The following is a 17,366-nucleotide window of genomic DNA, read 5'->3' as shown; positions in this document are numbered from 1 at the left end:
TTGTCTGGTTGGCAACTGGCAAAGACTAGAACATGGCACACAGACAGCTCTACAATATCCCAGGCTGCCAACCATTGTGATATTTCTAGCCTTCAAAGTTCTCCCCTAAAGGAGACACAGCAAATATTATGAATTGGTGTTTCAGCAACAGCTATTACTATTTTCTGATCTCTCAGATTACAGCCAGACAATGAAGTTACTCATCTTGTGTCCCCCTATGTGTGCTCCACTATAGGTGTATCTACATCCCTGCGCTGCTGATTGGAGAACTTCAGTAGCAGTGTCCATTGGGCCCTCACATGCACAGTCTCCTCGTGCTGCACCATGAGGATAGAAAGTCGCGTGGGCTAACCGTCCTCAGCTCCTTCTCTACCACAGAATCATAGTGCGAACTCCAAAGTAGGGGAGGAGGGAGATATAGTGGAGCAGCCCCAGCGACACACATCTCGAAGAACCATCGTTACTGCACAAGGTGAGTAATTTCTTCCTCTTCTTTGAATAGTGTCCCTATGGGTGCTCCACTGTGGGCGAATCCAAGCAGTACCCCCCTTGGAGGGCTGGGACTTCGTGGTCGGTTTAATCACAGATTATAGTACTGTGAAGCTAAAAATGACATCAGAGGCAGAGTCCCTAGTGATTGCATAATGTTCTGTGAAACTGTGGACTGCCGCTCTGCAGATCTCTGAGATGGGGACATTCTTAAAGAAGACGACAGACGATGAGATAGATCTTTTGGACTGTGTATGGATCGTTCATGTTACAAATCTGGTAGCACTGTCTGATGGAGGTAGATGTAGCATGGAGGATGTCGATAAGCTGGTGGTGCGTATCTTTAACCTCCTCCAATGGTATGAGGAGGGTTTCCACGACTCTCTTCGCCAGCTCTTGGAACAAGCGGAAGTCATCCATCATGGAAGGTGGTGACAGCACAACTGCTTCATCCAGCGAAAGAGGATATGGCCTTGGGTGTGACCTCCTCCTCTGTGTCCACCTCTTGCTCCTCCACTTCTTGGGGTTCTGAGGCCTGTGATGCTGTAGCCGAGGGAGCATGACTGGGAGACTCTTGGACAATGCTCAGTGCCCTCGAAGTAGGCTGTTGGTGCGCTGCACAAGGGCCCCAGAATGACCACTGCGGTGGCATAGGGCCTGATGGAGGTGCTCCTGGGTGACAGTACCCAAGATGGTGACAGTGCCATCTGGTGGTATATTCCTGGACCCTGTCGATATTGGGTCCCATAAGGAGCTCAGGAGGAGTATGGAGAAACCCCTTCCAGCTCGCTGTACGATCCATCACTGGACATCAGAGGGGCATAGCATGATTGTGGGGAAATACCCCTTGGTCAGCCATGACTTGGTGCTGTGATCTCAGCACCAAGGGGCGGAGAGTCAGGAGTTTCCAACATAGCGGGGTCACTGACCTGATGGAATTCTGCAGGTACTGAGCATCCTGGTGTCAGTGGTAATGCTGGGGGAGATGGGGACCTTGTCCATACTGATCTCTCCGGTGCTGGATGGGCGATACCGATGACAGCTCATGTACCAGGAGCATCTTAGGGTGTTTGCCCTTGTCTCTAGGTACCAAAGATTCGGTGCCCATGTCCAAAGGGTCCGTGGGCCTAACAATGGTACCGGACACCGAGGGTCACCATGAGGTGTGGGTGCTAGATGATCTTAGTGTCAGCGGTGCCCAAGATACTGAATGAGATGGTGACTGCTTTCGGCTATTCCTGCGCTCGCTGAGGGGACTCCTCGCTCTCTTTTTCGACTTGTGAGAGGAGTCCCTGGACCGTTTCTTCAACGCACTATCCTTTGAAGTCGAAGGTTATGGGGAAGAGTCATGCCCGCCGGAGGGCGGGGGTCAGAGAGCAGCCTCCATAAAGATGATTTTCTGGCAGAGCTCTCTGTCCTTGCTGCAGAGGGAACAGAGGAGCTGTCCTTGCTCTGCTCCCTCTGTCCTTGCTGCAGAGGGAACATTTTTGTTGGATGTGGCTCTCGCCGAGGCAGCGAATGCACTGGGAGTGCTTGTCCATGACTGGGATCGCCTCGCTGCAAGTGCAACACTTCTTGAAGCCTGGAGAGCCTTGTCCAAGGGGGTCCCCCGCCACTGAGGGTCTACACAAGAACAAAGCCTTTTCTTTCTTCTTCTTTTTTTTAAAGGCGGCTAAAGGGTTTCTAAAAGCTAAAGATTAACAAATGAAAAGGAGAGTTAACGATCTACTAACGGACAGCTAAAGGCTCCAGCTCTAGCCAGGGGCAGTTGAGAAGGAACCGAGGACAGTGAGCAAGGACAGTGAACCGAGGACGGGGCGTGCTGGTGCATGCTGGCTAGCCTCGTGGCGCAGCAGGAGAAGAGACAGCACATGTGCGGGCCCAAAGGACACTGCTACCGAAGTTCTACAATCAGCAGCACAGGGAGGCAGATACACCTATAGTGGAGCACCCATACGGACACTGCTTGAAGAAGAACCAATGCTACATCAAGAAAAAGAAAAGGAAAACAAATCCATGATGCCAGATAACAAACATAGAGGCACCGCACGCTATCTCCTTTTACAATTCTTGAATAAATATTAACCATTTAACTAGGAATCGACTCTTCAGAGACAGTTGGTATACCAGGGTAAAGTTTTCCAACATATGATTTCAAGACTCTTATCAATGAAATAAATAAATCTAGTCAAATGTACCTCAATATTTCAATAAAATATTCAGTCTAGCAATTTTACACAACTATTAGGGCAGAGCATTTTATTTGTATCATTAAAATATTAGTGCAGACATGACGTAGGAACAAACTGGCCATGTAATCTATTACCTCTCGTTTGCTTTAAATTATCTCATTTTTAGAACTTTTTGAAGTCTTATATTTTTCTAGAAATTCATCCACATTAACAAACAAATCATTTTTTCCTTTCTTAGATATCTGGTGGTTCTAGAATTACTCACTACTGAAATCAATTTAGACACTAGAATAGATTTCTGAAGCACAAATACATCATAATGGGCTCTCTGCTTGCACCTAAGCGAGTGCCAACTCTACTAGAAATGATGGCTGATGAGAAAAGAGTGCTTTTAACTATGCACCTGGATATTATGTAAAACATGGGTTCCCAAACTGTGTGCCCCGACCTACAAGTGGGCCACAACACAGTGCTGGGTGGTCTGCCACTGGGGGTAGGGTAGGGTAGGGTAGGGGGCTGTTGCTCCCCCCAAAACTATACACATTGGCATAGTCGCGGCTGGCGATGATCCTCACCCAGGGTCAGAGGAGCCCAGCATCCCCAGCAGGCGACAGAGGGTGAAGCAGAGATGCCGGGCGAGGAAATGGGGACGGCCAAGAGGTGGTGGCACTCAGGGCAGCTGGAAGGTTTGCTGCCGTTCCCACTCTGAGCCTGCACACCCCATGGTCTGTGGGTATCAGGACCCCTGGAGTATCGGCTCCGCGGCCCTCCCAGGGACCTGGGCTCAGCAGTGCTGCTCTGTTTCCTCCTGGACAATGCTGTGATCAGGACTGTCACAGTTAATGGCCAGGCCCAGCCTGAGCGGCTACCTCTGTCCAGCCCTTTGAACCCCTGAGCTCCTCCCTGGTGCCTGTGAGGCATGCTAAGGTGCTGGGTGAGTGACTGGGGCATGGCTTCCAGGTAATGAGCTCAAGGCACTCAGCGGGCTGCTGAGGTGGAGGGTGTCGGCAGGAGCAGGCTGTGGCACTTGCCTGGCCCTTTCACCCTCTTGCTTGCCCTGGTCCCTGCTGAGGTGAGGGGCCATGCACGCCCCCTGGTGCCACTCTCCCTGACAGAACTGTGTTAATAGTGGGCCACAGTGCATAATGCTGCTGCACAGGTGCGGCTCATGGAACAAAGCCTGGGAACCCCTCATGTAAACAGCTCATGAAATACCATTGATGGGGCACTCAGAGTGAAAACCTAGAATTCTAGGATACTTATTCCAGCATTTTCTCAGAAAAATCTATCCAAGATGGTAGAACTAAATAAAGTAAGTCTGATAACCAGCCTTCTTCTGGAATCATGGCTTGAGAAACAAGAAATTTGATTTGGTTTTGCATTTTTTGTTATTGTAAATATTGCAAAATTATGCTAGTTCTCTCTTCCTTGTTTGAATAGTGCCAGTCAATTTTCTTAAATTAACCTTTTTTACAGAAATTAGACTGAATGGCATTGTCACATTTAGACAAAAATGTTACAATTAAGGGGCAGATTAGCTCCTTCTTCACCGTGAGAGTGTGCTTAGATGTACTGACAAAGCAATGAGACAAAATGTCATAATAGGAGCCCTGCTTTATTGCAGACCACTTACAGTACTATACCACAGTCACCCGGTGGAAGAGCTCCAGTATTCCACAAAAAGTCTGTCTAACAAAAGATAGCTTTTCCTCTCAGATATCAAAATCCATTCACATATGTATCAGACACTCAATTTCAACATGATTTGTGAAATAAAGCATATAGAGTATTTACCTGTAGCTCACGAAAGCTTATGCTCAAATAAATTGGTTAGTCTCTAAGGTGCCACAAGTACTCCTTTTCTTTTTACCCTAGCATAGTTTATCATCATATTTATACTATGAAAGATACATAATTGGTTTTGTACAGCCTGTTTTTAAAAGAAACAGAAGACCATACCCTGATTGTGTAAAGGCATTAACTGAGGTGGAGGCTGTGGCAAAGGAGTTGGCTGAGTGGTTGCAGGACTCAGTACAGCAGTGAACAAGTCTTCCACATCCTTTCCTCCCAGCTCTGTAAAAATAATATGCATAACTTGGCAGGTTCGGTTATATAAACTAAATTTAATAAAAAAGACAGCAACGCTCAAGAGCACATACCTGGAATTTTGTACAGTTTGCCAAGAATTGCACCTGGGCAAAGTAAAAATAACACAAAATTAGCAATAATTTATTTCATGCTCCTAGATAAAACATAATAAAATTAATTCTGTAATTACAATTGCAAAGGCTAATTTCAAATTACATAGTTATAATAGAAAATAGGAAGTATTTGCTTAAGTATTCTACAAAGTCAAGATGTAAGACAAACATTTTACCATCTGTGACCATTTTGTCTAGTTCTGGACTGAGAATTCCATCTAATTGTTCTTCACTGAGGGGCCGTGAACTTTGATTGACACTTGGCTGAGGCAGAGAGGAAGGATCGTCAGAGATGGGACCAATATCTAGTCCAGCTGAAGAGGTAAGAATATTAAGTCAGCCGTAAACAAGGAAATCTACTGACACAGGACAAAGGGCATAAAACATTTCCAAAATGATTTTTGGTTACAGTTTAGTTGTAAACTAAAGCCATCCACTAAAATCTAAAAGTTGATGTTCAAGGGAAAATAAGACATCAATAACAAACAGAAAATATCCAATTTAGATTGCTGCATAGTTTGAGGAAGGCATCTAATTTAATGAAATGCTTAGAATTAGAAGACTTTGAACCAAATTTTGTTGTAATGGGACTTCTAAATTTAGCCACAGGATGTTTTCAAACATTTAATTCTCTTAGAACTTTTTATTTTGTTTATTTTAAAAACAGGAATTTCCTGCAGCAGGTACTTTTAAACCTGACTGGAAGTTACCTTTGACCTTAAGTATCCCCCAAAACTCACTGAATCCTCCTGTGTTAGATTAAATATCTACTAAAATACAGTTCACACTAGTAAATATTTGGCCTATATTAAAATGGCAGCAGCTTCTACTTTCAAAACAGGGCTAAAATATTCTGCATTAAATTAGAAAATACAGTTGTGGGTGTTGAGAAAATACAATTGTTACTTATTCTGTGACATTTATTATATCCTTTTAAAAGTTAAGAAAAATATCTCAGAAGCAACAGACTCTTGGTACTACTGTACACAAGTGACTTTAGCACTTGAAAGGTATTGCAGCACCAAATTCCAACTAAGAAGCACCTTTAAAATAATGTAGCCTGCTTCTTCTAGTTATCATAAACCTGTGTTTTTATATAGAAGTTTTATGTAAAAGTGATCAATCATCACCAGTGATTAAAAAAAGACTGACGATCTTTTTATTCATGCTTTATACATAGGCATAATTAAGATGTGTTTTTAAATTAAAAACAAATATATCACTAATACAACTATGTGTAATACTGTCAAATATGAAAGAAAGCAAGGAAATGCATAGTTTTGCATTGTGAAACACACAAAAATAGCAAATGTATTCAAAAAATTCAAAAGAAAACTATCTATCAAGTGCATAGTGCAGGTTTTGTAAATTGTGCTTGGCTCAAACAAACCAGAAAGATAGCAAAAAATGAAAGCATGGATTAGTTACACAGAGTAATGATGCACTAACATCTATGCATGCACAAACAGTTCTTTCAGCTGAAACCACTAGGAAAGATGACTACTTCTAACCATGGGTCATCCATTGTTTAGTTTCTTACCAAATGGGGAGGGTGAGTTCTCAACCTGGAAAGTGCATAAATCAAGACCTACAGGACCCAAACCAGATAAAATGGATGATTATAACAAGAGAAAAAAAAAAGAAAAATAAACTAAGAGCATACACTGCTGCATGCTGAAAAAGCTACGCAGGTATGATAGACATCAGCAGCTGTTTTTATTCCTTTATAAGCAGCAAAGCAAAGGACTGAATAAAACAAAATACTGAAGAGTTTATGGTTTTTGTAAAAGAAGAGATAAAAGTCCTTCTGAAATTGATAAAACAGTTATGTAAATATCAAAGCCATACATCACATAACCTGTGAACATAACACATGAAATGTGTCTATAATCAAGAGAACAAAGAAAACAGCCACCAAGGAGCCGTTAAAAGCTCATACCTGAGTGATCTCCAGACTTTACTAAATCATCAGAAAGTATTCCAAGAATATCATCATCTGTGTTCAAGACCTCTGAAAGGTCAGCCAAAGGGTCATCAGAACTACCTATGTAAGATACAATAAACTAAAAATCAATACAACCATGACACTCACATGTTTATTAAATTATTTGTCCAGTGATTTACATGGATTTAGCAATTTCCTAAATTTAGTAAATGTAATGAATGAGCATGTTGTAAGGAAGACTGACTGGATGATTTTGGGAAAAAACATATAGGGAGAATTTCTAAAAAAGAGAGAGAAAACAATAATCCCACAAATTTAAACAAGTAAACCAACTCTAATTCAGTATATCATAATATGGAAGAATGTCTTAGGTAACCACAATGTACATAAGTATAAGGAGAAAATAAATCAAAGTCAGGCTGGGGAAAAAATTTCTGTTTTATGAGAGTGATTTTCTTATTAATTATATTTTTGAGGGAACATCGCATTTGAAGTTTTTCTTTAGCTATATTTATTATACCTGGCAAATATCAACTGTATTGATAACTCAAAGTGTCAAAAAATCATGAGTGGTTTAAAATTCATGACATTTAACAAAACAAAAACAATGGTTTTTTTATTTGCCTTCTATTTTTTAAACGTTTAGGGCACACTTGGGTTTTCTCTGCAAACTATGAAGGTAAGAAACACACCTTTTTTTCCTCTTTTTTTAAATTTAAGCTTTCTTTCAAAATAATATGACTCCAGGATCTAAGGCTTTAAAAAGAAACACCCAATATCGCAAGATTCACAATAAAATTGCAAGAGCTGGCAGCACTGTAAACATTAAAGATGAAATTTAAATTTTTACTACTGATGGGGAAGTTATGTTCACAAGTATCTTCAGACCCTGCAATTTATAATCATTTGGCTACCATGGCATTTAGTTCACTGTAATAATTATTTCTTCTTGTAATCCTGGAAATATTCATTTGTGAATAAAGTTACGAACATACGTACATGGTTTGCAGGATCAGATTCTACCTCTAGCCTGGATTGAATATTTGGGAAGTGTCCACCCTAGCCTTAACTTGAGGCAGTTTACACATTTGTAAACAAATTGATAGTTAACTCTAGGTAAAAATATCTGCAGATAAACACTTCAACACAAATCACTGAATATCATGAAGCATTCCAATAGGATGAGTTTGACAAATAAACCGGAATAACTTAGAAAGTCTATCAGGGAAAGTAAAGACTACTGAAACCACCCGGAGAAGTACCTCAGAAGTAAAAAATGAAGAGTAGACAGTAACATGGAATAAGAAAAGGAGTACTTGTGGCACCTTAGAGACTAACCAATTTATTTGAGCATAAGCTTTCGTGAGCTACACCTCACTTCATCGAATGCATACTTTGGAAAGTACAGAAGATCTTTTTATACACACAAAGCATGAAAAAATGGGTGTTTACCACTACAAAAGGTTTTCTCTCCCCCCACCCCACTCTTCTGCTGGTAATAGCTTATCTAAAGTGATCACCCTCCTTACAATGTGTATGATAATCAAGTTGGGCCATTTCCAACACAAATCCAGGTTTTCTCCCCCCCCCCCGTCCCCTCCACAAACTCACTCTCCTGGGGGTGGGAGGTGGGGTGGGGGGAGGAAACCTGCATTTGTGTTGGAAATGGCCCACCTTGATTATCATACACATTGTAAGGAGAGTGATCACTTTAGATAAAATATTACCAACAGGAGAGTGGGTTTGTGGGGGGCGGGGGTGGGGAGAAAACCTGGATTTGTGCTGGAAATGGCCCAACTTGATTATCATACACATTGTAAGGAGCGTGATCACTTTAGATAAGCTATTACCAGCAGGAGAGTGGGGAGGGGGGAGAGAAAACCTTTTGTAGTGGTAAACACCCATTTTTTCATGCTTTGTGTGTATAAAAAGATCTTCTGTGCTTTCCACAGTATGCATCCGATGAAGTGAGCTGTGGCTCACGAAAGCTTATGCTCAAATAAATTGGTTAGTCTCTAAGGTGCCACAAGTACTCCTTTTCATTTTGCGAATACAGACTAACACGGCTGTTACTCTGAAACCTAACATGGAATAGAGATGGAGGCAAGTGAAGGTGGGTAGGAGAAAGAGGGACATCAGTAAGACACACCACTAGAATGATAGAAACTAGAAATAGGAAAGACATCTACTGTCCAACCCTGCCATTGCAGCAATTTTTAGTTTTATTCAATCTAGTGTAACCTGGCTCAAGGGGTGTGCTTCCTGAGGCTACGCCAGAGTCTTCTAGACCTCACATGACCTAAAGGTTTTTTCAGCTGTTTAGATTAAGTTTTCCTTTCTCTAACTTGATCCCACTACTCCTAATGGTTCTTCCCTGAACCATGCTAAAAATCAGAGTAGACCAGACAATAGACCTGACCCTCTTTGTATAATCATTTACACCCATCATTTGCATAGTACTGCCTTTTATTGGGTAATGTTTTATGCTTCATGCTCACTTTGCAATTTATAGGACAATATATCAGAGGAGAATGGCTACAAATTGAGCGACATTATTGTGCATAGAGAACAGGGACTAATTTTAATGAGGGAAGCACTTTAAGTGCCTCAGAAATATATCAGCTGTGGATAGTTTTTTATTTAATCGGTGTACCTGGTGCTACAAAAGACTATGGAACGTAAGTACAGTACTGTGAACAAAAGTTGGTTCTGCTTTTGTGATAAAATTTTGCCTTTTGCATATTAACTTTTGTATTTTGGTGCCAGTACACAAATCATGCAAATGGTTGGGTAATTCATGTAGCACCACAAAGTGATGCTGATGACATAAGATAGCTGGATGGCTTACTAGCTGGCTAGCTAAAAGAATCACATGCAGTCAATGCTTGGCTTTTATGAAATTCCAACCAAGAATGCATACCTGGCCTATGGCAGAGTTACTGAAGGAGGAAAAAAAAGTCCCCTAATGTAGCAAACACCCAGGCAGAATTGGCACCCTTCAGTTTTTCTGCAATATTTTTTTCTATGCTGTGGCAGTTTTCCCTTTAGGCTTCAATAAAGCTATCTTGGCACGGTCCTTAATACTTTAAGCACCTTTTAATTAAAACAAAAATCTTAATCTAAGTAGTTAGAAATGGCTCATGGTGAAAAGATGTAACTGAACAGAGCTTACAACTTAGACTGCCTCTCTGTTGGCCAGCTCTGTTCCTGTTGTGTTCACTGTCACTTTTTTTTTTAAAAGAGCTTTTTTCCCATTTGTTCTAATATTTGTCACTTTTTTTTCTTTCAGTTAAATTGAATGTGTGTTCAGTCGTAGCTTGGAAACTGCCAAGTTGTTTTGGTCAGCTGCTTCAGATGAAAGCCAAAGGCTTGACACCAGTTGTCACTTCACTTGGCTGTTTTGGATTGGAGATGAAAACTAATGCCAAGCAAAAAGGAAAAATGACTTACCTGCATTTTTGGGTTCCTGAATGAACACAGTTATATTGCTACCTTGTGAACTTCATTCCTCTGCTGCATTTATTTGTTTTTGTTTATTTACATTCAAATAATAAAGATGCCTATCTAAGGCTCTAGGCTGTCTCACATAATTAATTACACAATACATACAATTGAATTAAATCTCAGCAACATTAAAATCCGTTCCAGTGGAACTCTGCCAACCACCTGCCTTAATCATCATCTGGGAAGCATACCCTCAGCCACCTCCAGAGACCATATCAAACAGATGTCTTTTGTAGCATGCCCAAATAATCACCAAACGGGATATTTCAGACCAAAGGAGGGTAAGAGAGGTTCGGGGAGGATAGAGCGAGAACAAGTTCCAGAGTCCCAGATCCCTCACAGAGAATGTCCTTCCAGCTGTCCCTCTCTTTTATAACAAGGGGGATCCAGCTCAGGTAACCCTGTTAACTGCAGCAGTGGTAGTATGGCCTGGCGAGAGAGACAACCCCTCAGGGAGGCCGATCCCAGGCCATTTAGGGCTTTATAGGTCATAATCAACACTTTGAACTCCACCAATGGGCAGCAAGTGTATATCCTGGAGCTCTGAGGTCATGTGATCCCAGTATGATGCCCTGCTCAGTAACTGAGCTGCTGCATTCTGCACCAGCTTCAGTCTCTGAATGGTTTTAAGGTGGGGCTTTGACAGTCTGTACCCCTATATTCACCCCTTTTACAGGACTATGATAAATCTTGTATAACGTATGCCTTGTAAGGTATCATTTGAAAACTTGTAATTTGCTGATCATATGTCCTGGTAAAATATGTGTGGCAACACTGCATGTAAAGTTATAAGATTCCACTGTATGGTATTACTAAGACATGTTCCAGTCTGGGGGAAACAGCCACAAACCATTCCCCAGAGACAAAAGGCTAGCCAATGCCTCAGCCAGGTGTCAACAAAATCAAATGGACCATCGCCTGTTAAATGGCCATTTTTTGGCAGGAAAGAGGACATGGGTGAAAATCTGTAATTTCACAAAAAAAGAGGAGGGGGTTCCCATCCACACAGACTTTATGTCTTCTGAACCTGAGCTGGAGATGATTCTTGAAGAAGAGAAAGAACTATGAGGATAGAGTAGGCGCCCCAAATAATTCCTCCCTTTCTCTCTACCCACAGCACCCACAACACCTGAAGAACAGAGGAAACAACTTTGGATTGGGGGAGAATCCTGACTGAAAGGAATTCAGGCAGTAAGACTGCTGTAACATGTGGTGAGAGAGACCTTTGCTTTGAGTTCACTTAGCTTGTTAAATTAGGCATTAGTTGTGTTTTACTTTTATTTTCTTGTAACCAATTTTGACTCTGATGCCTCATTACTGGTAATCACTTAAAATCTATCTTTTGTAATTAATAAACTTGTTTTATTTTATGTAAACCAATGTGTTTGGATTGAAGTGTTTGGGAAGTTCCCTTTGGGATAACAGGATTCGTGCATATCATTTTCTATTAATAAAATGGCGGATTTTATATGAACTTGTATTGTCTAGGAGAGAGCTGGGTGGTACAAAATGTACATTTCTGGGGGGAAGTCTGGGGCTGGAAATTTGATGGAGTTACTCTGCAGTTTTCAGAGTAGCAGCCGTGTTAGTCTGTATTCGCAAAAAGAAAAGGAGTACTAGTGGCACCTTAGAGACTAACCAACTTATTTGAGCATGAGCTTTCGAAAGCTCGTGCTCAAATAAGTTGGTTAGTCTCTAAGGTGCCACTAGTACTCCTTTTCTTTTTACTCTGCAGTGTAATTCATGGGTGGCTGGCTATAGCACTCATACACTATAACTGGGAGCAACTTACTTGTTGGAGGCTATGTGAGAGGAGACCAGGAATGATAACTCTCACAGCAAAGCAGCGTAAAAGGCACCCCAGGTTGGAGAGCTGAGGGGATACAGCTGTTCATCGGTCTAGATTGTACCCTGGGACAGTGGCCCCAGGTAGAGAGCACTGCAATAGCCGGGTCTTGCAAAAGCAGGGATAACAGTGGCGAGGTTTGCATCCAAAATGAAAGGTTGCAACCACTTACTCAGATGCAGATGAGGAAAAGCTGACTGAGTCACTGCTGTAATACGATCCTCAAACAGCAGCTGGGAGTCTAAAATAACCCTAAATTGTGAACACTAACAACTAATGGCAGTGATAATCCCTGATATCACCTTCACCACCGCTTCTGGCTGTTTCCCCCAACCCATCATCACCATCTCAGTCTTGTCTGAATTGAGCTTCAGCCACGTCGCTCTCATCTATGCCCCAATTTCAACCAGACATGGGCTGAGGCACTGAACCCATCATCCAAGTCAGATGAGACAGAGACCTATAGACTGGTGTCATCAGCATACTGAAAACACTAAACCCCCATGGCTCCTTATTAACCCTTCTAAGGGTCCCAAATAGATGTTGAACAGAAGGGATGACACAGTGGCAACCTGCAACACCCCATCCTTGAGAACTCTTCCAAGAAGACAAGCAATTGCACACAAATACCCATTAAGATCTGTTGTAATAGGGGTTTCTGAGAGTAAAGAACAAGGCCACTGATCAAAGGCAGCTGATGCAGATCTAATACCACTGACATTGGTCTTCATCCCTAACAAGAAGGAGATCAGCCACCAGTGTGATCAATTCAGTCTCTGTGCCATAGCCAGATCTATAGCCAGATTGACAAAGGGTCAAGGAGGTCAAAGTCTTCCAGATACTGTGAGAGCTGTCTCACCATAACCTTCTGCACAATCTTAATCAAAAAGGGAAAGATGTGATACTGGTTGATAATTAGCAAGATTGCAGTGGCCAGTGATGTCTTCTTAAGCAAAAGTGGCGCTAATGCTTCCTACAAGAGAGACGCTGACCATCTCCATAAGTAAGTATTTCCTCTCTGGCCTTCATCAGCCAGAAAGAACATGGATCCAAAGCAAAGGCTGAGGGACAAAATTCTCCCAACGTCTCTAGTACCTCAGGGAGCATTACTGGCTGAAATTCCAGGAGTGAAGACAAGGCCCTTGTTCCCTCAAGAGCTTGTTTTGTCACCCCGGAAACAGATAAGCCATCTCTGATCTGATCAATATTGTCCACAAAAGAGCAAAACAATTTCCTTACAATGGGAGGGACTTAGACCAGCTACTGAGCTGAGACAGTCCAGATTTACCAGATGATCTACCATCTGAAATAAATCTGCAGATGCTATCATGGAGGGAAAGAACTGTTTCTTAGCCGCACACACAGCCATAGCACAAGAGTTTTTAAAAAAAAAATCTTTACGCTGAAACCAATCAGGCTAGGCATTGGACTTCCATCACTGGCACTCCAGCCATCTCATGGTGTATTGCAAGATGGAATATGCACAAGTCATAGTTCTGACTCACTGAAATCTCAACAGCAGGATGGATACATCGGCTGACTTGGCATTCCTATAAACCTATAGTGGCTGCTGGTAATTACTGTTATACTTATGTTTACTGAAGTTTAAACTAAGCCTACATGGTTCTCTGTTGCTCAGAATTTACTCTTTGAAACATTTTTGTTTTGGAGTGAACTTTTCCACATTTTGTCTCAGTTTAAAACAAAACAAAAAAAATTGTTTAAAGTTCCTGGGCTCTCAGGCTTTGTGCCCTGAAATGGATTGAGACTTCTAGAGTCCAGAAACTCAGAAAGAGGGCACGAGGATTGAGTCTTCTAACCCCTCTTCCTGGGGAACAGGTCTCCATGGCCCTCTGGTTGGTAAGGCACCAAGCAATAAGCACTGGCTACATGGTCATAGAGAAGAGTGGATGCAAAAGCTGCTCCCTAGCTGTTATTCTGGAGATACTAGGGTTATTCATGTAACACTGCACCATGCCCCTGTGAAATGCACATATATTAATGGGGAATGAGAGAACATACTTCAATAATTAAAACACTAGGTACCTGTACCAGCAGAAGTAAAGTATGCAATTGCATGGTTTTATATTTTCCCCTAGCATTTCCTATTTTGTTTTTCCTCCCAAGCTTTAAAAAACAGGAAATTAAATGCATAACATGACATTAAAGCAGCAGTAAGGCTGCATAATTCATAGAATATCAGGGTTGGAAGGGACCCCAGAAGGTCATCTAGTCCAACCCCCTGCTCAAAGCAGGACCAATTCCCAGTTAAATCATCCCAGCCAGGGCTTTGTCAAGCCTGACCTTAAAAACCTCTAAGGAAGGAGATTCTACCACCTCCCTAGGTAACGCATTCCAGTGTTTCACCACCCTCTTAGTGAAAAAGTTTTTCCTAATATCCAATCTAAACCTCCCCCACTGCAACTTGAGACCATTACTCCTCGTTCTGTCATCTGCTACCATTGAGAACAGTTTAGAGCCATCCTCTTTGGAACCCCCTTTCAGGTAGTTGAAAGCAGCTATCAAATCCCCCCTCATTCTTCTCTTCTGCAGGCTAAACAATCCCAGCTCCCTCAGCCTCTCCTCATAACTCATGTGTTCCAGACCCCTAATCATTTTTGTTGCCCTTCGCTGGACTCTCTCCAATTTATCCACATCTTTCTTGAAGTGTGGGGCCCAAAACTGGACACAGTACTCCAGATGAGGCCTCACCAATGTCGAATAGAGGGGAACGATCACGTCCCTCGATCTGCTCGCTATGCCCCTACTTATACATCCCAAAATGCCATTGGCCTTCTTGGCAACAAGGGCACACTGCTGACTCATATCCAGCTTCTCGTCCACTGTCACCCCTAGGTCCTTTTCTGCAGAACTGCTGCCTAGCCATTCGGTCCCTAGTCTGTAGCTGTGCATTGGGTTCTTCCGTCCTAAGTGCAGGACCCTGCACTTATCCTTATTGAACCTCATCAGATTTCTTTTGGCCCAATCCTCCAATTTGTCTAGGTCCTTCTGTATCCTATCCCTCCCCTCCAGCGTATCTACCACTCCTCCCAGTTTAGTATCATCCGCAAATTTGCTGAGAGTGCAATCCACACCATCCTCCAGATCATTTATGAAGATATTGAACAAAACCGGCCCCAGGACCGACCCTTGGGGCACTCCACTTGATACCGGCTGCCAACTAGACATGGAGCCATTGATCACTACCCGTTGAGCCCGACAATCTAGCCAGCTTTCTACCCACCTTATAGTGCATTCATCCAGCCCATACTTCTTCCATACTTCATAATTCTTCTTCTACTTCTAATTAAAAACTTGTACCCCATTGGCTTAATATATTAGTGCTTATGGCCCCAGTCCTGCAAGTAGATGCACAAGCATGGAGCTTTGTTCGCATCCATGGAGAGTTTCAATGGAGCTCCTCATAGGTAAAGAGATCTGTGTGAGTGTATCTACTTGCAGAGTAGGGACTTATTATACAATGTAGACTAGAAAACGTGCAGTGGGGGCTGTGATAACATTACTGTAAGGTTCTTAATCTTTGCATTCCTTGATTCTTGTGATTTTAATTGTGCAACATTAAAGTTGTAGCCTTTTTAGTTTAACTACCATTTTCAAAGGGCAACAAGACAGCTAAGTAATTTTCTCTTTTGCAAAGGTAAAAGTTATAATAGATGCCCAATTTGTGCACATTCAAAAACGTCAGGAATATACAGGTACAAAATTATTGGGTAACAGTACAAAAAACTATTTACAGTAAGGATCAGACAAGCTATGAGTCACAAAATAACCATATAGCATAATACAAAGTGTTAATGTAGAGAGGGATAATATACCTCTAAACACATAGCACATACCTATGAAAAAAGAAAAGGAGTACTTGTGGCACCTTAGAGACTAACCAATTTATTTGAGCATAAGCTTTCGTGAGCTACAGCTCACTTCATCGGATGCATACTGTGGAAAGCACAGAAGATCTTTTTATACATACAAAGCATGAAAAAATGGGTGTTTACCACTACAAAAGGTTTTCTCTCCCCCCACCCCACTTTCCTGCTGGTAATAGCTTATCTAAAGTGATCACTCTCCTTACAATGTGTATGATAATCAAGTTGGGCCATTTCCAGCACAAATCCAGGGTTTAACAAGAACGTCTTGGGGGGGGGTAGGAAAAAACAAGGGGAAATAGGTTACCTTGCATAATGACTTAGCCACTCCCAGTCTCTATTCAAGCCTAAGTTAATTGTATCCAATTTGCAAATGAATTCCAATTCAACAGTCTCTCGCTGGAGTCTGGATTTGAAGTTTTTTTGTTGTAATATCGCAACTTTCATGTCTGTAATCGCGTGACCAGAGAGATTGAAGTGTTCTCCGACTGGTTTATGAATGTTATAATTTTTGACATCTGATTTGTGTCCATTTAGTCTATTATGTAGAGACTGTCCAGTTTGACCCATGTACACGGCAGAGGGGCATTGCTGGCACATGATGGCATATATCACATTGGTGGATGTGCAGGTGAACGAGCCTCTGATAGTGTGGCTGATGTTATTAGGCCCTGTGATGGTGTCCCCTGAATAGATATGTGGGCACAGTTGGCAACGGGCTTTGTTGCAAGGATAGGTTCCTGAGTTAGTGGTTCTGTTGTGTGGTATGTGGTTGCTGGTGAGTATTTGCTTCAGGTTGGGGGGCTGTCTGTAGGCAAGGACTGGCCTGTCTCCCAAGATTTGAGAGTGTGTTGGGTCATCCTTCAGGATAGGTTGTAGATCCTTAATAATGCATTGGAGGGGTTTTAGTTGGGGGCTGAAGGTGATGGCTAGTGGCGTTCTGTTATTTTCTTTGTTAGGCCTGTCCTGTAGTAGGTGACTTCTGGGAACTCTTCTGGCTCTATCAATCTGTTTCTTCACTTTCGCAGGTGGGTACTGTAGTTGTAAGAATGCTTGATAGAGATCTTGTATGTGTTTGTCTCTGTCTGAGGGGTTGGAGCAAATGCGGTTGCACCGCAGAGCTTGGCTGTAGACAATGGATCGTGTGGTGTGGTCAGGGTGAAAGCTGGAGGCATGTAGGTAGGAATAGCAGTCAGTAGTTTTCCGGTATAGGGTGGTGTTTATGTGACCATTGTTTATTAGCACTGTAGTGTCCAGGAAGTGGATCTCTCGTGTGGACTGGACCAGGCTGAGGTTGATGGT

At 42.2% G+C, this 17,366-nt stretch overlaps 1 protein-coding gene across 1 annotated transcript in view; it reads right to left on the bottom strand.

Moving 5' to 3' along the window:
- Positions 1 to 17,366, bottom strand: part of KMT2C (lysine methyltransferase 2C) — a gene marked incomplete at its 5' end in the record, with an annotated part of 338,124 nt that overhangs the window by 54,975 nt on the left and 265,783 nt on the right. Inside the window, 5 exons of the mRNA XM_084618362.1 lie at positions 4,641 to 4,754; positions 4,841 to 4,873; positions 5,059 to 5,196; positions 6,423 to 6,470; positions 6,822 to 6,926. Of these exons, the coding sequence (XP_084474488.1) occupies positions 4,641 to 4,754; positions 4,841 to 4,873; positions 5,059 to 5,196; positions 6,423 to 6,470; positions 6,822 to 6,926 (438 nt within the window). The remainder of the gene's footprint in view (positions 1 to 4,640; positions 4,755 to 4,840; positions 4,874 to 5,058; positions 5,197 to 6,422; positions 6,471 to 6,821; positions 6,927 to 17,366) is intronic.

The sequence above is a fragment of the Lepidochelys olivacea genome (genome assembly GCF_965140295.1).
Source record: "Lepidochelys olivacea isolate rLepOli2 genome assembly, chromosome: 2".
Classification (NCBI taxonomy): domain Eukaryota; kingdom Metazoa; phylum Chordata; order Testudines; family Cheloniidae; genus Lepidochelys; species Lepidochelys olivacea.
The sequence above is the reverse complement of the archived record's forward strand: the minus strand, read 5'-3'. Positions and strand labels throughout refer to the sequence as shown.